The sequence below is a fragment of the Nicotiana sylvestris genome, chromosome 2, assembly GCF_000393655.2.
Source record: "Nicotiana sylvestris chromosome 2, ASM39365v2, whole genome shotgun sequence".
NCBI lineage: Eukaryota > Viridiplantae > Streptophyta > Magnoliopsida > Solanales > Solanaceae > Nicotiana > Nicotiana sylvestris.
In genome coordinates, this window is record NC_091058.1 from 111465261 (window position 1) to 111488906 (window position 23646).

The window sequence follows — 23646 nt, forward strand, 5'->3', positions numbered from 1 at the left end:
CAACATTAACCCAGTAAAATTGAAGATCAATATAAGTAGACTGCAAAGACCTGTTGTGCAAGGTAATAATCAATGTCAACTATCCAGTTTCCATTGTCTCTTTTCAGTTCATCTGGATGTCTTGCCCGCTGAGCAATCCCCACAGAGGTACTTGAACCATTCCCCTGCAAATGTGTGAAAGAAATGCATTTTTAAGTCAACAGAAGCGAAAAGAATAAGCAGGATTTAATCATTGACCCAATAATAGGAAATAGACCTGCTCACAGCAGATGACATATGGTACTGTATCACCAGCAGAGCAACCAGTGACATAGCCACTTTTCTTCAACCTAAGTGCTACCTACAGGAGACGTAGAGGATGATAATGTTAAATCTTAATTTGAAATTAAGCTAAATGGTGACAAATCATAGAAAGGCAAAAGATGAGATGATTAGTGTGATACAGTTCCTTAGTCTGAACATGAATTGATCAAAGAAGTTTTTCTACTTACTTCAACATGAGGTTGACTTTTAGCATCAGGATAGGCTTCAGGTGGTTTAGTTAACGATTTGGTGATCACGTATTTTTCCAGTTCAATTTGCCCATTCCTCATATCCTCTTGTACCTGCAGTAGAACAGAGAAATTCAAGGATAATCACAGTAAGTTGGTATTAGGACCAGTTCACAAAAATAAAACTAAATTGTGCTGATTGCCTCTCCAGGTGCTAACAGTAGCAGCTGGATTTGCCCTCTACTAGAATGAAGAAGACTGGCTGTAGATAAAGATTCCAGGCTGCACATCAAAGTTTGGAACAATGCACTAGCAAGAAAATAGTTGAGATGCACAGAGGATGTATGGTAGAAAGCAGTAGCCGCTCAATGATTGAGGCAAAGAGGGGAGGGGAACCTACTTTATAAAGGAGGAACTCCCTAAAGAGAAGCCACAAGCTCAGAGTCATTCTTGGACATAGTATCAATTCTAAAGTGTATAACCTATAATATAAACTAAACTGTGCTCACTATGAAAACTTGAGGAGCCATTCAGCTCCTGGTTTATGATTTTCCATATCATTGAGAATGTTACCTTCATAAGTGCATTATGTATTGATTCAACAACATCTTCACAGGACCTGGAACCATTAAAGACACGTAAATCATTCGGTACTGAGCAAATCACATGTATGAGGATATGAATAGGAGAAAGAAACAAGTTCACAACAAAATGTACCCCCCGGACAGTATTTGGCTAAGGCAAAAATCTCCCAATTCCTTTGACAGCAAACTCCAGTCACGACGCACCATATCAAGACCTTTTTTCTCAATGACCTACACCAAAGAATCAGTGACATGGAGTAGTTAGGGAATTATTTGAAAGAAGTTCAAAAGGATTTCAACTTTAAGTAGCATGCAGTAGCTACCTCATAGGGTCTTCCGTCCTTAAACTGCACTTTTACAGCTGCATATTTCTTTTTCTTGAGAAGCAGCATTCTCTTGTACAGACCATCAAGATCAATCTCTAAGCACCTATATTTCTTGTTAACCTATAAAAGAGGAGGCACTTTAACATGATGAATTCTAGTTGATTTAGAAGATAATAAACCTAGCAGATCAATTTTCAAGAATCTATCTTTTAGACATATAAGAGAGTATGCATTTTTGCATATCGTATCATTTCACGGTAGAGCACAAAATAATTAGAACAATGTTTAAGTTTACGCCATTCTGGCCAGTAAAATTATGTGCAGATTCCATTTCTGCTTTCAAGTTGGTTGGATGCCTTTTCTTGCGATGTTGATTTGTTTGATATAATGAGTCTAACAACTGTGAATAAAAGCACAAAAGGCTTATTCGATCTCCCTATGAACACAAATTAATTCATTGTTCTAGTGTCAGTATAACTACTACTACATTATATCCCTATGGTGAGACTGCAACTAGACAAAGTCTCCTTACAAATATATCAGTACATACAATTTTAAATCCTTAGGTAATAAATATCTAATATAAGGCAATGAAAAATGCTTTGCTCGTAAAGAAAAGAAAGGTAAAAAAAGTGCAAGTGCTATCATAGGGTAGTGAGACAAGAAGTAGGCTTCCACAGTACATGAGGTAGAAAGTACAAGTTTCTTTATTTTTCTTTAAGAAGTCACCCGACATACAGAATTAATCCCAAAAGAAAGAAAGTATACAGCCAATACTAACCTCTTGAATGACTTTGGCTGCTATTGCTTTGGCTTTTCCAATGTCATCAAGTCCACTATAAATCATAATTGAATCTGTGTCACCATAGATAACCTGATTCATAAAAGAACAATGGGTTCAAGGACCAATTTTCATAAGCAAATACAGCAAATTGCACAAGAAGAAAACCTCCAGGTTTAGTGAAGTCTGAACTAGGTCAACAGTACTCTGTAAGATTTCCCTTCCCTACAAAACAAAATAGAGATGTCAGATATGCAGTCATAATCTGCTTAAATAAAACATACAACAGTTTACAAAAAGTGAGCTTCCTACTTGTGAGGTTATAAGCTCGGCTAACGACTTCGCATAGAATCTGGAATTGGAGAATCCTAGGCACCCATACATACTGCAGTAAAATTTTATCACCTCAGGAAAAATATCTCCAACAATATGATAATGATGCATCAAGTAGCATAAGTATATACAATGTGCGTGTGTATATAACAAAAACAGGCTAAGACCTGTTTGCTGTAAGCTTCAGAGCTTGTTGCTGTATGTCAAACTGTTGGGCCTTGAGGCCAGATGCTGTCTTTAACCATGACTTGACCATTCTTCTCCTCTCAACCAAATTCTTAAGCAACTGCAAGATTCACCGCAAAAAGTCGTGAGTATGTATCACCTTCAATTTTTGTCTGGAGCTGTATAATTACTTCTATCTGCAAGTAACCATAAACTTAAAAGAAGTCTTGATTTAACCGAAGAAAGACCAGCTCAAAGTGCGATGGGATATTGAAACAGTATTTTGAATAAAACCACGAAAATTTGCATACACAGAGTACGTGTATGATAAATTGTGCTTCAGAGTAAAACTTAAGGCACCAAATAGCCCTTAACTTTTTTGGGGTGAATTATCCAAGGCATTCACTTAATGATTATAAAAGATCAGGAGATGCAAAACTGTTTAGTTTAATTATTTCTCAGAAGCCAATTTGGAAAATTTGCTCTTTCTTCCAAATTCTACTCAGGGAGTTACCAAATATGCAATAGACTGTGCTTACCTCTGGTAGAAGTCCCGTCCTTTTACTTGACGGTAAGCGAGGAACTGATCCGTCCAGAGACCTTTCAACTGTTGTAAAACAAATATTGTATTCCTGTAGAGGAAAAGAAATAAAGAGGAAATTAAAGTATAAAACTTGCAATATCAGATACAAGGGTTTGTTCGAGCAATTGACATCACTTGGCAATAAAAAAAAATTGAACCTTCCAACCTACCTAGTAGCTCACATTGTAGCAAAAGTTCAGGTAATGCTCCCCCTTTCAAAAGAAAAAAGGGCAGGGGAGGAGAAGGAAGAGGGGGAAATATGAGTGAGGGAACGAGAAAAATGTATTAAAAATAGCTAACCTGAATAATGGAAGGGTATAGACTGTTGAAGTCCAGTAGCAGAATGTACTTATCATATAAACCTCTTTTTGGCTCCAAAACTAATCCACCTGAATAGGAAGGCCCCTTTTTTGTTTTCCCATGTTGGACATCCGGAATCCCACTTTCAATATTTGGATCATCAGCATCAACAGGAACAGTTTCTTTTCCCTCATCACCGTGGTTCAACTTTCGTTTTGTAATTTTAGCTTCTCTTGCATGAGAGGAAAATTTGTCTGGCACTATGAACTTCTTGGCATGGAATGCATGCAACAAGAGGTACTCTACTCTTTGGGCCCTAGCACCCTGAAATAAAAAGATTACGTTGACTATATCCCAATAACATCCACAAAGTTGGTCTCATGAACATGAAGTAGGTTTTTTAACAATTCACCTGTAGAGTTTTCCCCCAAAGATTACCACTGATATTGGTCAACTGACGAGTTAGGGGAAGTACACTTAAATGAAACATGAGTTCCATTGATAACCATGCATCAGTTTCTCCGCATTCAATCTGCAGAGATCACAAATGCCCGTTAGGATATCAGTTTTGTGCGTGTATTAGAGAAAATTATTAGGTCAACAACTTCATTTCAGAAGGACGAGACAAGGCACAGGCTTAAAGATTAACTAGAAATGAATCAGAAAATCCAGAGTTGCAAAGCAACTGATTCATGACAATCTGTTAGCTAAAAGATCATACTTCTAGTTTATTCAGGTATGTAAACTGCATAAAGGCGTGCTTATGTTATATTTCTTCTACAAGTGAACTTCATCACTATTTTGTTTCTAGCTGTTGAAAAGCCCATCAGCGGTAATTTTCGTTGGTTATGGAGTGGTACAATGGATTCTAAACTCCGTTCAGCAAGACAATAAATGGCACAATGCAGCACGTCGGTCTGTTATGCAATGGGTTAATACTTTCTCTTATTGTTGATGGAAAATCCCATACTAAACCTAAACAACAGATAACTCTCGCTATGCTAATAAAAAAGAGAGCAATAGGATTCGAAAAGTTGATAAACCAGAATCAGAACCTACAAGTTCCACAAGTGAATCAGCAGCCTGAAACATTCGAGGCACATCATGTGGAGAAATCTCCTTCCTATCCTTGTTCAGTTGAGTTTTTGCGAGTTGTGTCAATGAATAACTAACCTGAAATTGGATATAGTTAAACCAAAAGTTACGTGTGTCAAAAAGTTATAGGCAGTTATCCCAAATACAACTTGACAAATAGGAATTCTACCTCTTTTAATAAATCACGAGATGATAAATAGGTATCACATAGGAGACGCCCAGCAATACAAGACATGATCCCTGGACTTGCTCCCGAGCCAAAAATTGTATTGCCCTTGGTAAGTTTTGGCATGACAGAACGCTTAAGGCGACCTATTTTTGACCACATACTGCTTGGGACTTTGCAGGCCTGCAGATAATGAAAGAATATATAGCAGCCAAGCAACAATAAGCAGGCATCCATATCCTATATGTTTGATTCTCAGAAACAAGAACTACTGAAAACCTTTAATTTCTTATTCCAAGAATACTGCAAATTCATAGCGTTTAAAGCTAAGCATTAATCTGAAAATTTCAATACCTTTGAGCAAAAGTAGGAAGAAAAGCTACCTACCAATGCTGACTTGAACTCAGCGAGAGTAATTTATTAAGATTCAAAATAGAAACAGAAGATTTTGCTGAATCATGTCTTCTACAATTTTTGAGAAATTACTACTATGAAAGGTGGAGCCAATTAAATATATACAAACCTGAACTCTGTGAAGAAGAACATCCAAGTCAAAGCCAGATATATTATGGCCAATAAGCACGTCACTGTCCAGTTTATGCAACTCGATCATCAACCGGTTCAATAATGCTCTTTCACTGGTATTCAAAGAGAGAAAACAACACCTAAGTAACTCAAGGGAGAAACAGATAAAGGTATAGACAATTACATGATTATCCAATGAACTTGCCTGCTCTCGGAACTAATAACATTTGATCCAGCTTTTGCATTTCTCTCTGCTGCTTCCTTTGTAAATCCCATAGGAAATATGCCTCCCTCAAGCTTACGTACAACAGTAAAATGAGAAAGCATCCCTGGCTTTGTCCATTCAGATGTTAACATGGGGGCATCAATCTGCAAAATCAACATATGCTCTCTTTAGTGAAACTTAAGGAAATTCTTGTCAAGCAGTTTCCACATCAAGCAAACTAAAAGTGTCTTTTTTCCTTGGCCCAGTACCCGCTCTAACATTCTTATTTTACTGATCACCAAGCAGGGATTTTAATTTCAGAAGTGCAATTCAAAATTACCTCATGAATATGTGCATGTGTGTTGTGAGTTGATTATCTGGGTGTGAAAGAAGACAGCACGCCCTAATACATCAGAATGCAACTCATGTATGTGATTATGATACAAGTATAGTTTCACTTCGATCATCATACAAGTAAATGATGCAGGGCTCCCTATTTTACCATCATGTGTGTCATACATGATTGACCAAGCCAAAAAAATCCCCAGTAAACTGCAAGGATTTAACTACCCCTAAGAAAAAGATCCTATGTGAGCTGAAAGATACTCCGCAGCCTAAATCTTGTTTCCCTCTACCTGATTTACCGTAATTACTTCATAACTCATATTCATGTAGAGACCAAAACTGATTTACCATAATTACTTCATAACTCATGTTTATGTGGAGACCAAATTTCCAGACGTGATGCACTAAACAAATTACAGATGGCAACTCAGGTACTAAACATGGTTGAGGTCCATTTACATTTTTAAATGTGTGGCATGAGTTCAATACCATCAGAAGATCCAATAATTCCTTTTACTACAAAAAAGAAGAAAAATTTGCCTTCTGAAATCCTAAAAGCAAATGTCTTTGATCAGACCGTGATCGGTAAAAGTTATTAGCCTCATGGACTTTACCTTCGCATTCTGACAGCAAATGACAGATGCAGAGACAATTTCATTTATGTTTTGCTTCTCGTTGATGATAGTTTTCAGATTTATTGATGTAACAACCACTGGAGGAATCTCGGCGACATTCTTAGAGGACGTGGAGACTTGAATATCCTTTGGACTATCTACAATGACCTCGAATTTACACCAGCTCACCTGTGCAGATCAAAAAGAAGTTCAGAAAAGGTGAACCACCTGAAGACAAATTAGGGGATTTAAAGCTGCTTTGATGGCCTTACACGTTGAGGAATAGGACAACCAGAGAACTTCAAAATTGATAGCCATGAGGGTCCTTTTATTTTCCTCTTGATCAGGAACAGCTCCATTGCACTGCAAATAATAAATGCTGGTTGGATCACATCACATAGACTCAAGAGATTCAACGCAAGCAGAAGTGAACAAGGAAATATCCAAATATTGATGCACGCCCACAGAGAGAGGGGTGTGAGGTCTTTATGTATAACTGATGGATTCACAGCTGGAGCCACGCCACACTCCATAGAGAAAAATTAAGGCAAAATGCAAAAAATAGTATTGGTCTTAAACTCTTTCAATTAATACTTTGTACTAAAGAATGCAGCACCCAGTTGAATTGATATAACAAGTAGTCACTTTTTGCAATTGAAGCTCTTCATAAAGACAGATATCATATGCGTTAGAAAAGGTGACTGCATGGCTTGTAAACTTGAAAAGTCCTCCGAAACATACCTGGAATGAGTACCAAGCAAAGCACTAAAGTTTTCTCCCTTGAGATCTGATGGAAGTGGTGGATCCTGGAAGGCATGGCATGACAAAATTCAAAACAGGTAACTCGAAGACATGACACCAAAATGTAACTTAACACAGGAAATCTGGAAAATAGTTTGAATTGGAATTAGAGAATCCATAATGTTTTGGCTAGACTAAGTTATTTAATATTCTAACCACTTAATAAAACATACAGAAATGACAAATGTACCTTGAATGGATAGTTCATCTTAAGGACAAAATTCTCCCCACGAGGTATATCAGATCGTTCAAATGCATAATTTCTCTGCAAATGTAGCAGAGGAACGCAATGAATAACAAAAAGGAAGAGAAAGAAAAGAAAACAAGAATATTGCAAGTTGCAGTTACAATTTACAGAACACAATATGCAAGTAATTACGCTTCAAACCTTCACTGGTGCCATGCTAAAACTTGAGATGTTATGTTCTAGTAGCTTATTTCTACATTCAACCTTCAATCCTGATGCCATCTCCTGGAGGCAAATTTGAGAGGGGAAGGGTGAGCAAATGAGCAATCTGTAGAAAAAATACAAGTACATGAAAGGAGAAGGCATTTCAAGATATTACGTGCAACTGACTGCGGAAGTCAGAGGGAGAGATTCGAGACTCTTCTACATCTCTAGAGAGATTTGAGATTGTGTCAGTACAAAATACAGAACCATCTGGAATCGCATAAACACATCGTTGCATGTTCTTCACAACGATACAGCAGCTATGGTATGTACCTCCAGCTTTCACCTAAGCTCAAATAACAGATTTCATCTGTCAGCTATCAAAATATATGCTATACTGTTCAATTGTCACTTTCAGATTGATCATACACAAACTTTCCCAGCCCCAATACTGAATAAAGTCCTCTAAGCAACAGTTGGCTGTATAGAGGTATAATCTTCATGTAGAATCAAGCATATCTAAATCAGTATAAAGAAAGAGTAAATAAACAAAAGGTTTTGGAAGTACCTTCCCAAAGAGATAAAGATTGCCAGCATTTGCACCATACAGCTCCTCGTGGGCATCAAGTATGAAGAAAGGCAATGATCCATCAGAATCCAACTCAAAATCTGTTTTCTCTTCTGTGTCCACAAGTTTTGCCCCCGAATCATTGCAGTTCGAAACTCCACTACCGGCATTCCTTACAGCCTGCCATCCAGCCGTAGCACTCAAGCCTGAATCCATTTCCTCTTTAATTTTCGCATTGAGTGCAATCACCTTCTCTTCCACCAACTGCTCCGACTTCACTTCAGCACAATTTACTACAGTTTCGTTAACCAAATCACCTGATTCTACTACTTTCTCCCGCTCCAAGTCACCATCTAAAACCTCACTATCTCGAATATCTTTAGCTAAATCTGATATAGTCTCATCATTTTGAACAGTAACACTCTTAACTTCCTGCTTAACCATGAAATCGACATTTTCTACTACAGGCTTCTCAATTTTGACATTCAAGGAGTTGGAATTAACAATTGAACTCCTCGAAGCCTGCAATGAGTTAGAATTAGAATTTACCCTTCGCCTTCGCTCTCTATCAGCCTCATCAGGAGCGAATTCAGCTATGACATCATCTACGATGCTATCACATGACAAATTCCTCGCCTTATCGTCTCTCTTAAACACTGAAGAGGTAAACAAACTAGAAATTCTTTGCTTACCCATCAATGCCGCAGCAGCTGTAAGAGCTGCCGATGGTTTTTTAGTAATTTGCTGCTTCTTCTCCGATACCTTCCTCTTATTCTTCGGCTTCTCATTCTCGCCGTCCGATCCGTCGGAAGATAAAACGCCGGCAACTGACCAATCCTCTTCCTGGCCTTCATCTCCATACCCCAAACCGTTATCATCAACGATAAATCCCCGAGCCGCTTCACGGCGCTTAGCAACTATGTCATTGTACTCGTCGTCCTCAACTACATCGTAAATTGGTTCTTCTATTTTGACCTGTAAACCGCCGTTTTCAGTGGACCGGCGACCACCGGTTCTGAGAGCTTTGATCCGCTCGAGCGCCTCTGCCCTTTTACCACCGCTCGTTTTCCTGCTCGAGCGCCTTCCTTCGACTGTTGGCTGCTCTTCCGACATTTTTTTTTACCCTGTAAGCTGAAATTGTCTCGCTTTGAGATCTGAAAATGAAGTTGAAGACGATGATGAGATAAATGGCGGGAACGTTTTGTTTTCGCGCCGAAATACAGAAAGCCCTATTGGGCCTCCCAGCTTCAAATTATTGGACTGTGAAGTCGGCCCAATTTGTCAACAGTCAACCCCATCTAGAAAAAACAACAAATTTTTATTTTCCCATTTTAACCTCTTCACTTAATTTATTGGTTAAATTGCACCCTGATGTGTTTATTTACTACAGGATTTAGTGCGGCCGTGTATTAATTACAACTCGTTGATTCAAAATTGAATATAGTAGTTCGCCAAGGTTTGATTTCATGGTCAACATAAATTAAATAAAAATGTTTTGAGATCACAAGATTATGTGCTTGAATCTCAACAAACTATGATAATGTATGGAATTTATATCTCGAGTTTCTTGCTAGTGGTTTGTAGAGATGATTCGACAAGTCTACTGCATGAATTTTTGGCCTACTCGAAAGTACTTGATGTAGTACCATCTGGAGATTTCTTCTGCATTTTTTTAATTGTTTATTATATGTGACTTTTCCAGCCGATATGTGACTGTTTAATACTGTACTTCATTTGTAACTAGTTCTGTAAATATTTCATAGAGAGAATTGTTGACCTAAATCAATGATGGAAAATTTTAATTTGTGTCTCATAGACTAGTTGTATGAGTCAACTTTTTTGTCTTACAGTTTTGTGGACCCAAATTTCTGTGAACCCAGAAGTGTAAGATTGGGGTCCACAAATTTGTGAGACAAAAAAGAGCTTCATACAACTAGTGTAAGTTGTATGAGACACAAAATAAAACTTCTCATCAACGATGATATACAAGAGAATTATTCATTACAAAAAGACTTCCTTCGAAGTGTGTCTACGTGTGAAAATACATTATTGTTTACCCTCAAAAACGGATAACAATTGAATTTATATGCGGTTTTAAGGATACGTGATATAACTTGGTACAAATTAAGAAGACAGATTAATATTGAAATTTGGCGATAAGAGAATAAATGCAAACCACACAAATTGGACAGCCTTGGCCTTCGAGTTCGATCACCCTCAAACCAAGAAATGCCTCTACTGATGTAAGAACAAAATAACAAGGTGAGAAAACTAAAAATAACAGTATATTACTTTGCATTGTGTATTTTAATATGTGTTACAAATGATCAGATCCCCCCCCCCCCTTATATAATAGGGATGTCCTACTCTTAATACAACTCTATACAAGGTAAAAAAAATCTCATGATTTGCTAATTAACCGACCTCTCCTTGATACGTGCCGAGATTCCTGCCGTGATTTCTCGGCCCACTGTTATTCGGCTCGGCAGATTTCCCTCGATCTTGTTTGGTCTCGATCTTGTTCGATCCCGGGATCACGAGCTCGACGCAGTAACTTCGTACCTCGGTTCGATATAACTCGAGATCGATCTTTAACCTGTCATGTTTTAGTCTAGATTGGCCACACAATAGACGAACCTGGTTTCGACCGTATACAGATAGTCCCCTCGTTTTTTGGAGAAAAGATGACGAAGAACGATATGAACTTTCACACCCCGTTTCGATAGATCATGACGTAAGTGACAAACGGTTACTGAAATGTCCCGTCGGTTCAATTACCAAGGCATTTAAATGCATGTCAGCCGTTGGTCAGCCACTACGGATTTTGAACCGTCATTAGCAGATTATAAATATCCTAACTTTCATTCATTCAAACTTTATGCTCAAAATCTATTCTTGTTCTTCAAAAAATCTCTTCACTCTCCAACTTTAGTTCCCAAATTTTTTAAACCTTTTGCAACATTCTCCTTCTCTTCATCTTTACTTTAAAATGGCGAAAACTTCTAAGACTGTTCCACAGAAAGAAAAATCCCCTCATCACGGCCCGCCGTCAATGGGACTACGGCGGAGCCACTCCTTGAGGAGTTCATTCTAGGAGGGTGCCCTATCGGTGCTGATTTCAAGATCGAAAAAACTTCCTCGGTATTGGGTCGATATGAGCCGATCTCGATATATATATACATACAATCACCGATGATCTCCTCTCCAAGGTCAAAAAGGATTGTAACTGGGCCGATAAATAAATGGTGGTGCTTTCGCCTGAGGAATCAATTACCACCCACGTGGAGGGTTTTTTAAGTGTTTACACTTACCCCTTCACGTTGGGTCCCTCAGATCCGATCATTATTGCCTTCTGCAAAAGGTATGAAGTGACCCTTAGTCAGATTCACCCCTCTTTCTGGAGGATAGTGATTCTTTTTTGTTTTTTCGTAAACAAAATCGAGGGGTGTGCCTTCACCCTCGATCATCTTATGCGCACATACAGTCCCCGACTTTATCGAAGGGGATTAAGCAAACTTGCCACCCGGGCCCCGTTTTTTAGTATATATGAGGATTGATACCGAGGCTGGATGGGCTAGTTTGTTCGATTGAGGACTTCGGACTTTATCCTTACCGAGGATATGTCATTTCCCGATAAATGGAACATGAAGCGTAAGTATAACTTCTCCTAAAAGATTTTATTTATTGTTTCTTTCATCTCCTTCCTTCTTACTGGTGTTTTTGTGGTGCAGCCGTGTCTCGAATGCCGGATGTGGTTCCTCAACTCAAGGAATGGGTCGAGGATCTCGTGTCACAGAGACCATATTCCGAGCACGCATGGCGCGAATTGTCGAAGGGTCGATGGGAGGCTCATAATCATGGTGAGTTTTCTTTTTTGATTCAATAATGTTTGATTTTCTCCTTGCACTGCCAAATCCTTATTGGCTCTGTTTTTCTTTTGTAGGTCTCCCCAAAGACGTTTCTATGAGGCCTCCATCCGTGATGAGGATGTGCCTCTCGAGTCCCCTGCTCCTAAGTAAGGTGATGAAAAGAAGAGAAAAAAGGGTCCCGAATTCCCCGAACTCAGAAAAGAAAAAACCAAAGAGGAGGTCGCGCAAGCCTAAGGGAAGCTCTGGCGCTCTACCCACGAACTCAGTCCACCGGCTAAGGGATGAGTCAGAATAAGAAGAGGAATATAAATCCAAGCTGGTGGCCCGCGTACGGGTAGGTGTCACGATACAAGAGGCTTTCGTGTTGGCGGGCGCTGAAATTGAACCATCTCGACATGAGGAGGTCGATGAGAGGACTTTCGCTGAAGCTCCCGAACCAAAAGGGAGTGAGGCCACTTCGCCCCAGGTGAGGGGGTCGAGAGGGAAACCGGGGCAGATACCTCCCGAGCAAAGGAGAGTGCCCCGAAAGATGCACTTGGGGTGATCGACATTACCGGGTCTCCTCAATTTTCAGACGCCATGATCCATGAGGCTGGTATGTTAGAAGATCGTTCTTTCAAGGGGCCTTTTGGGGCGATAGATATCCACGCCTTCTTGGATAGGTTAGAGCCTACTACTTTAGAGAAAAAGAGATTTAGTGTTCACAATTGGGGACAAAGTGTTCCTACGAGTCTCCCCTATGAAAGGTGAGATGCGGTTTGGGAAAAGAGGCAAAATGAGCCCTAGGTTTATAGGACCGTATGAGATATTAGACCGAGTGGGAGCGGTGGCTTATCGTTTGGCACTTCCTCTTGAGTTGTCCTTTATTCACCCAGTGGTTCATGTCTCAATGCTAAGAAAATGTATATCAGACTCATCTCAGGTGATTGAAGCACCGACTATACCGCTCGATGAGAAGTTGTCCTACGAGGAGGAGCCGATGGCTATTGTTGATAGGCAAGTAAGAAAGTTACGGTCAAAAGAAATTGTGCTCGTTAAAGTCTTATGGAGAAATCATACTATTGAATAAGCTACATGGGAAATAGAAGATTTTATGCGAGTCAAGTATCCTCATTTATTTCAGTCTACAGGTACGTACCTGAGCTAAATTTGGAAACCGAATTTCATAAGGTGGGGAGAATGTAATACTCATTAAAAGAAAGAGGGTAATTACGTAATTTACCAAAAAAAGATTAAATTACAAGATTAAATAGGGCAAAGCCCTACGTTAATCTAACATAAACAAAACAAAGGAAAAAGGCCGAACCCCCCCTTCTCTGGCAAATAGAACATGTGTAAGACGAAGCAGAAGCTGAAACGAAACAAGAAAAAAAAATAGAGAAGGAAAGAAGGGGAGAAGAAGAAAGAGGCTAGAGCCAAATCTTGAGAAATCTTAAATACGCACTGGTTTTACGGGTAATACTCGAATTTCTCATCTGAGTTTTTTTCTTCTGGTAATTCTTTTTATCTCAGTTCATATATTTGAAGGGTTTCACAAGGTATAAGAAATTAAATACCAATAAGAATTATTTTGGGCAAATTAAGAGTCAAACATGAAACCTCAAAGGTCGGGTATTCTAAAATAGCTATGAATTAGCCTAAATTAGAAAATTAACATGAGATCGATATTATATAATTATAGATTGATCGGAGGAATTTGTACGAGTTGCTTGAGGTGAAGCAGTTGGTATTTCGGCATGAGTACTGTGAGTAGTAATCTTACCGCAATTTGTGTTTTCATAACTTGCATGATTTACACATGATTTTTAATATATGTTACCGATTATCTTGAGTTGCAAGTGGGACAATTCTTTTACTTGATATGATACCGAAATAGTTATTTGAGATGATTACCGTTGTTTTAAATATTCTTGTTGTCACTGGATATGTTCTACCGTTACTTGAATTTACTGTTATTGAAATAAAATTACATGATTTGATAATAACCAAAATGTCGTATATTGTTTTAAAATATTTTCCTATAAGTATATACGGATACAGAGACAAGTATAAATGAGAGTAGACTTTGAAGGATCCCGTAGCTAACGGTGGGTTCGTTAGACCTGGTGCACTTTGTATTTACCGATTACAGAGTACAGTTATAGCCCTTTCTAGTGGGAAGGTAGAACTAGCATACCGTTACCGATTTCCCTCGAGTAGGGACTACCGTTATATTTGACTTCTTGCGAAGAAGTCCGTAGTTATACCGATTATATGATCCGTTCATTGAAACCTCCCAAATTTGAATACTGATATTATATCGTGGTTACCGAGCTTATTACTGAATTGTTAATTATATTTTACTACAAAAAAAGCGTGATGAGACTGAAAATTATTTATTATTTCTGAAGGGCATTTTTATGTTATTTTCTCGTTGAGATACTAGCATGTTTCTGACTTGTCCCCAAATAAAAACGGTTATGGTTAAGTGTTATTACTCACTGAGCTAGCGACTCATTCCCCGATAATTTTTTTATAGAGACATCAGTTGACGCAGGCGAAGATTTCATTAATTAGAGCGCACAGGTTGATAGTTCTTGGTGAGCCTCGCACTTGTTCGCGTGGGTAGAGATTTTATTTATTGTTATGGTCTTTTCTTTGAATTCTTAGAGTCGCTCCATAGTCATTATTTTAGTGTCGTGAGTATTCTTTTGTTATTATAGTCTTATGTCGGATATCGTTCTTTATTTTCAAAGTCGGAGATAAATTAGTATTTCTGGTTATTAGTGGGTTGATTAGTAATGGTGAAGACTATTTTGGTTAATTAATAAGTTGTCGATTGTTTGAGTTGCTATTAGGGTGTTTGGTTGCTGATTTGAGACAGGAGGAAAATTTTGGGATGGTATAAAAACAGGGGAAACTCTGTCCGATTTTCTGTAAAAATTACCGATGAGGCTTGCTTGGGAGCACTTGCTCTTAAGCGCCGGTCACAATCCTAAATGGGGTCGTGACACCAACTCTCTAATTTAAATGGCAAAGATATTAAAATCTTTAGCAGTTGTTGCACTTATCGAATTACCGAGGTCACTCGTCAATGTGTTTTGTTGAATAATCACAACTTGCACGTCAATTACTCCACTATCTTTAGTTATTTTTTGGAATCCTTTAGAGGATTAGGTAGGAATAATGCCGCTTGGTGGGCCGGGCCTGAATCGGACCGGATCGGGCCCGCGACCCTAACGGTCCTAACGAGCCTGGTGGGCCGGGCCTGGTGGTCCTGAGAAGCCCGTGACGGGCCGGTCTTCATAGATTAGCCCACGAGCCCGGGACCGTCAGCCGGGCCTGGCGGGCCCAACGGGCCCAACGACTATTTTAAAAAAAATAATAAAAAATTTTGTTTTTAAAATTCTCCAACGGCCATATTTAAAATCTAGCCGTTTGGGCTGACAATTTGACCGTTTTTAAGTTTAGAAAATGGCCATTTGGCCCCCAAACTTTATTTTAACCCCAAACTTTATATAATTACACTTTTTCCCATTTCTCAACTATAAATACCCCCTCATTCTTTCATTTTTATTCACCAATTCATCAATATCTCTCAATCTCTCTACTACAATTACTTAATTTATTGTTGAAATTTCGTGAAAAATTGTGAAGTTGTTGAATTGAAGTTTTCAAGTGTTCAACGATTTTCAATTTTCAAGAAGTTGTTCGGCAATCCGGTAAACTCGTTTCAACTCTTACGTTTTAAGAATATATTTTTGTGTGGTTTAGTTTGCATAATTATAATTAATATGGCATTTACTTTGAAAAAAATGTTTGGTAAAGGAAAAGATAAAACCGGTGAAAGTAGTGGCCAACCAACTACCCTTCCCCCGGCTCCCCGACCTAGAAAAGATAAGCAAGTTGAAAGTAGTCGCCAACCTAGACGTCCTCCTCCTTCCGTAATTCTTGATAGTGATCACCCTTGTTTTCAATTTACCGATAGTGAATTTTATCATAATGTTGCACCAGGTGATAGATTAGATGATGAAATTATGAATGCTCTTTATCCTAATGAAACCATCTTAGAAAATAATGAGGAAAATGAGGATGATGATGAAACTCAAGCACCGGATTTAGATGATACACCTACTAGTCCTCTTAATAACCCAAGTGATGCACCGGTCGACCCACCTGTAGAAACTCCTACTTTTAATAGAGAACCTGCTAAACGCCTAGAAACATCATTAGTTTGGAATTTTTTTACTCAAGTAAGAGGACAAAATAAGGCTAAGTGTAAAACATGTGGGAAATTACTGGCGCATAAATATATTGGAGACCGTAGCGGCACGGGTAGTTTGACTAGGCACATAAAAACACACCCTAGAGATAAAGCTAGATATTTACAAATGAAAGTGCAGCTAGAGGGAACACATGTAGATTCTGATGTTAACCCTAGTACAGGTTCAAATCTAGTTCAACCAGGAATTAACACTGTGACCGGAGGTATTTTATATTACGATCCAAATAGAGATCGTGAAGAATTAGCAAAGATGGTTACCGTTATGTGCTTACCCTATTCTTTTCCCTCTAATCCTAATTGGGTGCATTATATTAGAAGAGTTTTTAATCCTACTTATAAAGGTTGGCCTCGCGCAACAGTTAAGAGCGATATTTATAAATATAAACATGAATATGAACAATATTTGCGGTATTTATTTACTCATATAAGTAATCGGATTTCTATTACTACTGATATTGGTAAAAGTGGTAATGATTGTGATTATCTAACTGTTACAAGTCATTGGATAGATGAGGAGTGGACAATGCAAAAACGCATTATTGTGTATAGAATAATTAATTCATGTCACACAGGTAAGTTTATAGCTAACACTATTGCAGATATTTGTAGATATTTTTGCTTTAGAGATAAAATAATGGTAATTTCTATGGATAATGCTTCTAGTAACACTAGTGCTATAGGCATACTTACAACAACACTAAATCCCGCATTTAGGAATATATTTCATGTTAGATGTATTTGTCATATTTATCATTTAATTGTCGGTGATGGTATGCGAATTTTAAACATAGAAATTGAAAAGGTTAGAATGGCTCTTAATTGGCTTTTTTATTCAAACCGTAGAAGTAGACTTAGAGAGTATTTTAAAAAATGTGATGAATATGGCCTTAGAGAAAGAAAGGTTCCTAAACCTTGCCCGACTAGATGGAATTGTATGTACGAAAGTTTAGTAGTTGCATATGAATATAGAAACCCAATTAATGCAACGTTTAATTCTCGGGTAGGTGGTGAGGATGATGATGAAATGCTTACTACTCAAGATTGGACGAATGTTAAAATTCTTTTAGATTTTTTAGAACATTTTCAAATTGCTACAAATGCATTTTCTGGGCAATATTATCCTACTATTTCAAACTGTTTAGTTTATATTGCAGCACTATCTGATTTGTTTGTTGAATTTGGTGAGGGTGGGGACATTTATGAACTTGCTATAAATGAAATGAAACAAAAGTTTAAAAAATATTTTTTTCCTATCCCTCCTATTTATGGTGTTGCTGCAATGTTAAATCCTACAATGAAATTGGGAGGTCCTCATTTTTGGTATTCAAATATTTATAAGGCTTTAGATCTTTCAAATGAGGAAGTTGCTACACTTGCAGATGCAAAAGCCTCAATTAAAATTAATGCTCAAACAGTTTATAATGCTTATCAACTTGCCTTAGAGCATGCTAGGCCAACTATTCCAACCCCTACTTCGTCTAGCTCACAATCGTCTAAAAGAGCTGCGGGCTTAAAAGCTCTTAAATCTTGGACGGAGTTCAGGGGTTCTCAAGGTGATAATTATGATGAAACTTCACATCTAAATGAGCTTCAAGTTTATTTGTCTCAGGGACTTGAAAAGGAGAATCCAGACGGCTCTTTTGATCTTTTGGAATGGTGGAAGGCAAGGGAAAAACATTTTCCGGTTCTTGCAAGGATGGCTCGGGATATTTTATCAATTCAAGCTTCAACTGTTGCATCAGAGAGCGCTTTCAGTCAAGCAAGACTGCAAATAGGTGATCATAGAGCGTCTATGAGGGATAGCTTGGAAAAATCAGTATTGTTTAGAGATTGGATCCGCTCGGAAAGAAGAAACTTTGGAATTGCAGAATCACAACCGGCGATAGATGAAGCTTATGAAGAAATGATAGCGGAACTTGCGGAGGATTCGGCTTCGCCCGGAAGTGGTGATGAACAAGCTTCTTTTCCACCACCACCAACGCAACCTCCTCTGAACCTTGAAGGATTTATGAGATTTGTTAGAGATAATACATAGACTAATATGTAACTTGTATTTTGGCACATCTTCCTTAATTTTTTTTCCTTCTAATGGTGGTATTAGTACCTTGTTGTGCTCATTCCATTGGGGGAAGGAAGACTAAGAAAGATATGCCATTTTTTGTAATAAAAATTATAAGACATATTAAAAAAAAACCGCTAGGCCCGCGAAGCCCACGAGCCCGGCCCGTTTAGCCCAAGACCATATGGGCTTAGGCCCGTCACGGGCCGGTTCCACCCATTGAGCCCACGAAGCCCGGGACCGCCAGGCCCGGGACCGCCAGAGTCCAGGCCCACGAAGCCCGGTCCGTTTGGCCCACGAAGGCTCGGGCCCGGCCCAAAATACAGCCCTAGGTAGGAAGAGGTGAGCAAGTGTTCATCTCCCAAAAAGTTATGTATAAATAAAATATTCGAATCAGCAATCGCCCGTCGAAATGTTAAAATTAATCAACAATAAGAAAAAGGAGATGATTATTATGTCAGACAATTTTTTTTTGTGGGAAGTGGAGGGAGTATATCAAATTTTCTTTTTATGTAAAATTAGAAGTGACAGCAAAGAGGATGAAGAATTCATGGACGATTTTCAAAAACAGCTTTCAACTATGTCATAATTCGGGTAGAAACCATTGTCTTTGGGGTGTAAAGTTCTACGAATATAACTATATAATAATTTATATAGTACAATAGGGCTTTATTAAATTCTGAAGGGCCCCTAAATAGTAGATGACAGTGATCTTTCACGGTTAAATATTTATTCTTTAAATTTGTTTTCCTAGTTTTCTAACACAAGGTACATATGTGTCTCTCGTTCTTTTTGTAGCTTTATTGTATTGGTCAAAATCTGACCACTTCGATTAGGGCGATCACGACCACATTTTTGCCACCGGGTAAGAAGTCAATAGAGTCAATCAAATCCCTCTTTTAAGACATTCCACACAACAACAACCAGGAGACCTTCCGACCCCAAGCACGCCAAGGTCGTGGCAAGGGTAAGAGGGTTTTCCGACTATATATACAAGTGCAAGTAAACCCCAAAGCAGGGGAGTCCTCAAAAAATAAAGAGATGAACAGAACTCCACCGTAAAGGAGAAGAAAAGAGGGCTCTCCGTATAAAGAAGAAGGAGTGAGCTCAATCCTTGTACCCCGAAAAGGGCAAAACAATTATAATTCTTCTTCCCCCTTTACGGAGAGAGAAGGTTGCGCTCAATTTTGATTAAGATCTTTTGGTGCTCTACTCATCTAATTTGCAATTGTGGTCATTCAATCTTTCGATCCGGTATTAATTAAGTTTGACTACGACTTACCCCTTCATCTTTGATTGATTTAGTTAAAAAGAGTTAAAAATCTTTTGAGTCAAATAATTTGACGCCGTTTGTGGGGATTTACTAGTGAAAACTCCTAGTTTTTCCTGGATTGGAGCTAAGAAACACAAGAAGAGAGCTCAACTCACACCAGATTTGGAGGCAGCGCGCTGAGGGAAAAGAAATCAAACAGATTCGCTAGGTCGGGAAATCCCCGCTCTATCGATTTCGAATATCTCGGACAAGGCGAAAGGTGCTGCAATCCAGTTTCTCCCCTTCTCTCAAAGCCTCCGGGAAGAGGCAAGGAACATCTCATCCTCATCCTCCATACTCCGTCAAACTGGGTATACGAAACCCATGCGAGCGAACAAACACAGGGTTACCTAGACTGAGGAACCAGAAATCATTTCGGCACAACCGAAACCTTCCCGGTCGACGACGTCTTCAAAACAAAAAACGGCCAAAATCGACTGAGAAACTACAACACGCGTGCAATGCAAGCTTGTGCAAAATATTGACACCTCGTGTCTGTGGCGTTGAACCATCTGATGTGAGCAATGCTGACCAAGCTGGGACTTCTGCGAAAAGTATTCACCACCAAAGTAAAAGCAGGATTCGACCTCGTTCGAATCACGACGGGTTGTTATTTCGACAAGTTTGGAATAACACCCTTAAGGCTAAGGGCCTTCGCCATCAAAGTAAAAGCTGGATTCGACCTCGTTCGAATCACGACGGGTTGTTATTTCGACAAGTTCGGAATAACACCCTTAAGGCTAAGGGCCTTCGCCATCAAAGTAAAAGCAGGATTCGACCTCGTTCGAATCACAATGGGTTGTTATTTTGATAAGTTCGAAATAACACCCTTAAGGCTAAGGGCCTTTTCCATCAAAGTAAAAGCAGGATTCAACCTCGTTCGAATCACGACGGGTTGTTATTTCGACATGTTCGGAATAACCCCTTAAGGCTAAGGGCCTTCGCCATCAAAGTAAAAGTAGGATTCGACCTCGTTCGAATCACGACGGGTTATTATTTCGACAAGTTCGGAATAATACTCTTTAAGGCTAAGGGCCTTCGCTATCAAAGTAAAAGCAGGATTCGACCTCGTTCGAATCACGATGGGTTATTATTTCGATAAGTTCGAAATAACACCCTTAAGGCTAAGGGCCTTCGCCATCAAAGTAAAAGCAGGATTCGAACTCGTTCGAATCACGACGGGTTGTTATTTCGACAAGTTCAGAATAACACCCTTAAGGCTAAGGGCCTTCGCCATCAAAGTAAAGGCAGGATTCGACCTCGTTCGAATCACGACGGGTTGTTATTTCGACAAGTTCGAAATAACACCCTTAAGACTAAGGGCCTTCGCCATCAAAGTAAAAGCAGGATTCAACCTCGTTCGAATCATGACGGGTTGTTATTTCGATAAGTTCGAAATAACACCCTTAAGGCTAAGGGCCTTCGTCATCAAAGTAAAAGCAGGATTCGACCTCGTTCGAATAACGACATGTTGTTATTTCGACAAGTTCGGAATAACACCCTTAAGGCCAAAGGGCCTTCTCCATCAAAGTAAAAGCAGGATTCGACCTCGCTCGAATCATGACGGGTTATTATTTCGATAAGTTCAAAATAACACCCTTAAGGCCAAGGGCCTTTGTCATCAGAAGAGGAAAGACCGTGACTCGTCAAACGAGCTCCCGTCTCGCGCCAAGACCGCATAATTAATAACGAAAATTGAGATACAGGGCAAATGACGAAGAACTCTTTATTATTGAAAGGTCATGAGTGCGGACAATCGCCGCTTACAACAGGCCCAGGCCAACAAATAAAAAAACAACAACAACAGAGCGAACAATTACCAGCCTACCAGCAAAATGAAAATGAAAACAAAGTACAAATATTTTTCACTCGGCGTCACCACCGCCGTCATCATCACCGTCCCCACGAGGGTCATCATCATCACCATCCGTGCCCCCATTAGCTTCGTGCGACGCCGCGTCATACCTGCAGTTGATGCGAGTCTCACGAGCTTTTGCTCGTGCTTCCTCATATGCAGCCTCGGTCACGGTGCCCGCTTCCAACAAACTCTTATAAATGTCACGCTGAGCTTCGGCATAGACCCGAAGCTCATGGGTCTAGCGGGGAACAACAGCGTGAGACGATTCATCTTGAGCCTTCAGTCGCTCATTCTCTGCCTCTAGTGCCGTGACTTGATCTGCTAGGACCAAAGCTTCCTAATCAATCGTACCAATCCGCTCTTCGAGCCTCGCCTCCATAAGGGTTGTTGTCGCCCTCTCTGATTCCTGCTCAGACTGGAGCACACGAATGGTTTCTTCTAAAGCCACCGCCCTCGCCAAGGCCTCGACCAGGCTCCCTCAATATGCTCCAGTCCAGCGACCTTATTCTCCAACACGATCAGCTTTCCTCTTCATTCCGCGCTCATCGTCTCGACTCGGACCAAGTTCTGGTCCATCTCCGACTGCATGGACCTCAGCTTGCCCTGTAATACTCACATTCTGTGGCGACACCCTTGCCCAATTCGAGCTCCTCGTCCTTGAGACGGAGTTGCTCCTCGAGCTCGCTGTCCTTGAGATGGAGTTGCTCCTCGAGCTCGCTCTTACTACGGATCGTCTGCAGCAGCTCTTGATCCCTCCTCTCCAACTCCTCGCCTAGAGCCTGGTTACGAGGGTTTGTCCTTAACGTTCGTGCAATTCACGACACTTGTCACGGTAGCGACGGTATTTCTCCAACATCTACAAGAAGATCCTCGACCGGGTGTTGGCCCTACAGATGCTTTCCACCTCTACCATATACGTCTAAAAAAAGGAAAAGCGATTAAACTAAGGCTTTCAAACAGGGAAAGTCCAAAACAAGAGCCAAAAATATATCATACCCTCAAGCCCATAACGATCACCTCATCCCTCAACTCGGCATCAGGGATACTCCATAGAGACTTGTTCTCCGCTTCCGAGCACAACAAGCTAAATTGCGGCACCAAGTTATCCCCTTACGCCAAAATATTCGCGTCGGAAGGAATTTTGAGAACTCGAGCTGAACCCCCGACGTGAACCACCGAATGAGTAAGGCCCTCCTCGAACATTCTGACGTCATCAGGATCCAGGTCTGACTCGGATTCGTACTAGTCAATCACTACGCCTTTCCCTCTTTCCGTTGCGGAAGGAGGAGTGGGACCCGCCACAGACAAAGAGGGCACGTCTGAAGTCACTATAGCGGCACCGGAGGTGTGGTTCTCTGCTCCGGTAGGGCACTGATCATCAGTAACATCAGGAACTTCTGGCTGAGCCGTTACAACGATCGGAGTTTCCAAGCACCGACCACCGGCGTTTGCTTCAACGACTCGCTCTGCCTCTACGGAAGATGCCGCAACAACACCTTCCCCTGAGCCCGTCAGAGGAGACTTGTCCAGGTTAATCACTGTTGGAGGCGCCACCTCGAACTCTACCTTCCGTCTCTTCGACGACCCTTCCTCCTCCTAAGTTGAATGTGATTCATTCGTAGGACGAACCTCGTCCTGAGAGGCAGTCATAGTCAGGGCAACCAAGGTCGCAGATTCGACCGAAGCTGCCCTTGGCGAAGGACGAGTAGCAGGTACCGCGACAAGACGAGTGGACGCAGCCGACTGGCGAAAGGCCAATTGAGGAGCCCTGGCTCTCCGACTCTCCCTAACAGCGACAAACGAGGTATAAGAGACGAGACAAAAAATGAAAAGAACGATAAATAAGGATGCCATCTCACCTGTAGGGGGCCTATGTCCAAACCTTTCGTGAAAGGTCGACCAGGTGCAAACCCCCATTATATGGGGAAGAACGGCCTCCACCCATTTGCGAATCCCTTCAAGAGGCGGCGGAGACAAATTTTCGGCTGCAGAATAACAAGACAATTCAGTA

At 40.2% G+C, this 23646-nt stretch overlaps 1 protein-coding gene across 1 annotated transcript in view; it reads right to left on the bottom strand.

Annotated features, from left to right (window-relative positions):
- The window catches only part of LOC104212995 (DNA polymerase alpha catalytic subunit), a 28904-nt gene that overhangs the window by 2342 nt on the left and 2916 nt on the right, over positions 1 to 23646 (bottom strand). Inside the window, exons 2-25 of the mRNA XM_070168137.1 lie at positions 8274 to 9427; positions 7881 to 8051; positions 7703 to 7786; positions 7505 to 7579; positions 7255 to 7319; positions 6786 to 6876; positions 6514 to 6702; positions 5555 to 5718; positions 5348 to 5462; positions 4828 to 5007; positions 4623 to 4736; positions 3976 to 4095; positions 3564 to 3887; positions 3220 to 3312; positions 2683 to 2801; positions 2495 to 2567; positions 2351 to 2407; positions 2183 to 2275; positions 1399 to 1521; positions 1209 to 1306; positions 1065 to 1110; positions 492 to 605; positions 257 to 340; positions 51 to 164 (exon numbers count right to left, since the gene is read on the bottom strand). Coding sequence (XP_070024238.1) covers positions 51 to 164; positions 257 to 340; positions 492 to 605; positions 1065 to 1110; positions 1209 to 1306; positions 1399 to 1521; positions 2183 to 2275; positions 2351 to 2407; positions 2495 to 2567; positions 2683 to 2801; positions 3220 to 3312; positions 3564 to 3887; positions 3976 to 4095; positions 4623 to 4736; positions 4828 to 5007; positions 5348 to 5462; positions 5555 to 5718; positions 6514 to 6702; positions 6786 to 6876; positions 7255 to 7319; positions 7505 to 7579; positions 7703 to 7786; positions 7881 to 8051; positions 8274 to 9386 — 3819 coding nt within the window. The 5' untranslated portion in view covers positions 9387 to 9427. The remainder of the gene's footprint in view (positions 1 to 50; positions 165 to 256; positions 341 to 491; positions 606 to 1064; positions 1111 to 1208; positions 1307 to 1398; positions 1522 to 2182; positions 2276 to 2350; positions 2408 to 2494; positions 2568 to 2682; positions 2802 to 3219; positions 3313 to 3563; positions 3888 to 3975; positions 4096 to 4622; positions 4737 to 4827; positions 5008 to 5347; positions 5463 to 5554; positions 5719 to 6513; positions 6703 to 6785; positions 6877 to 7254; positions 7320 to 7504; positions 7580 to 7702; positions 7787 to 7880; positions 8052 to 8273; positions 9428 to 23646) is intronic.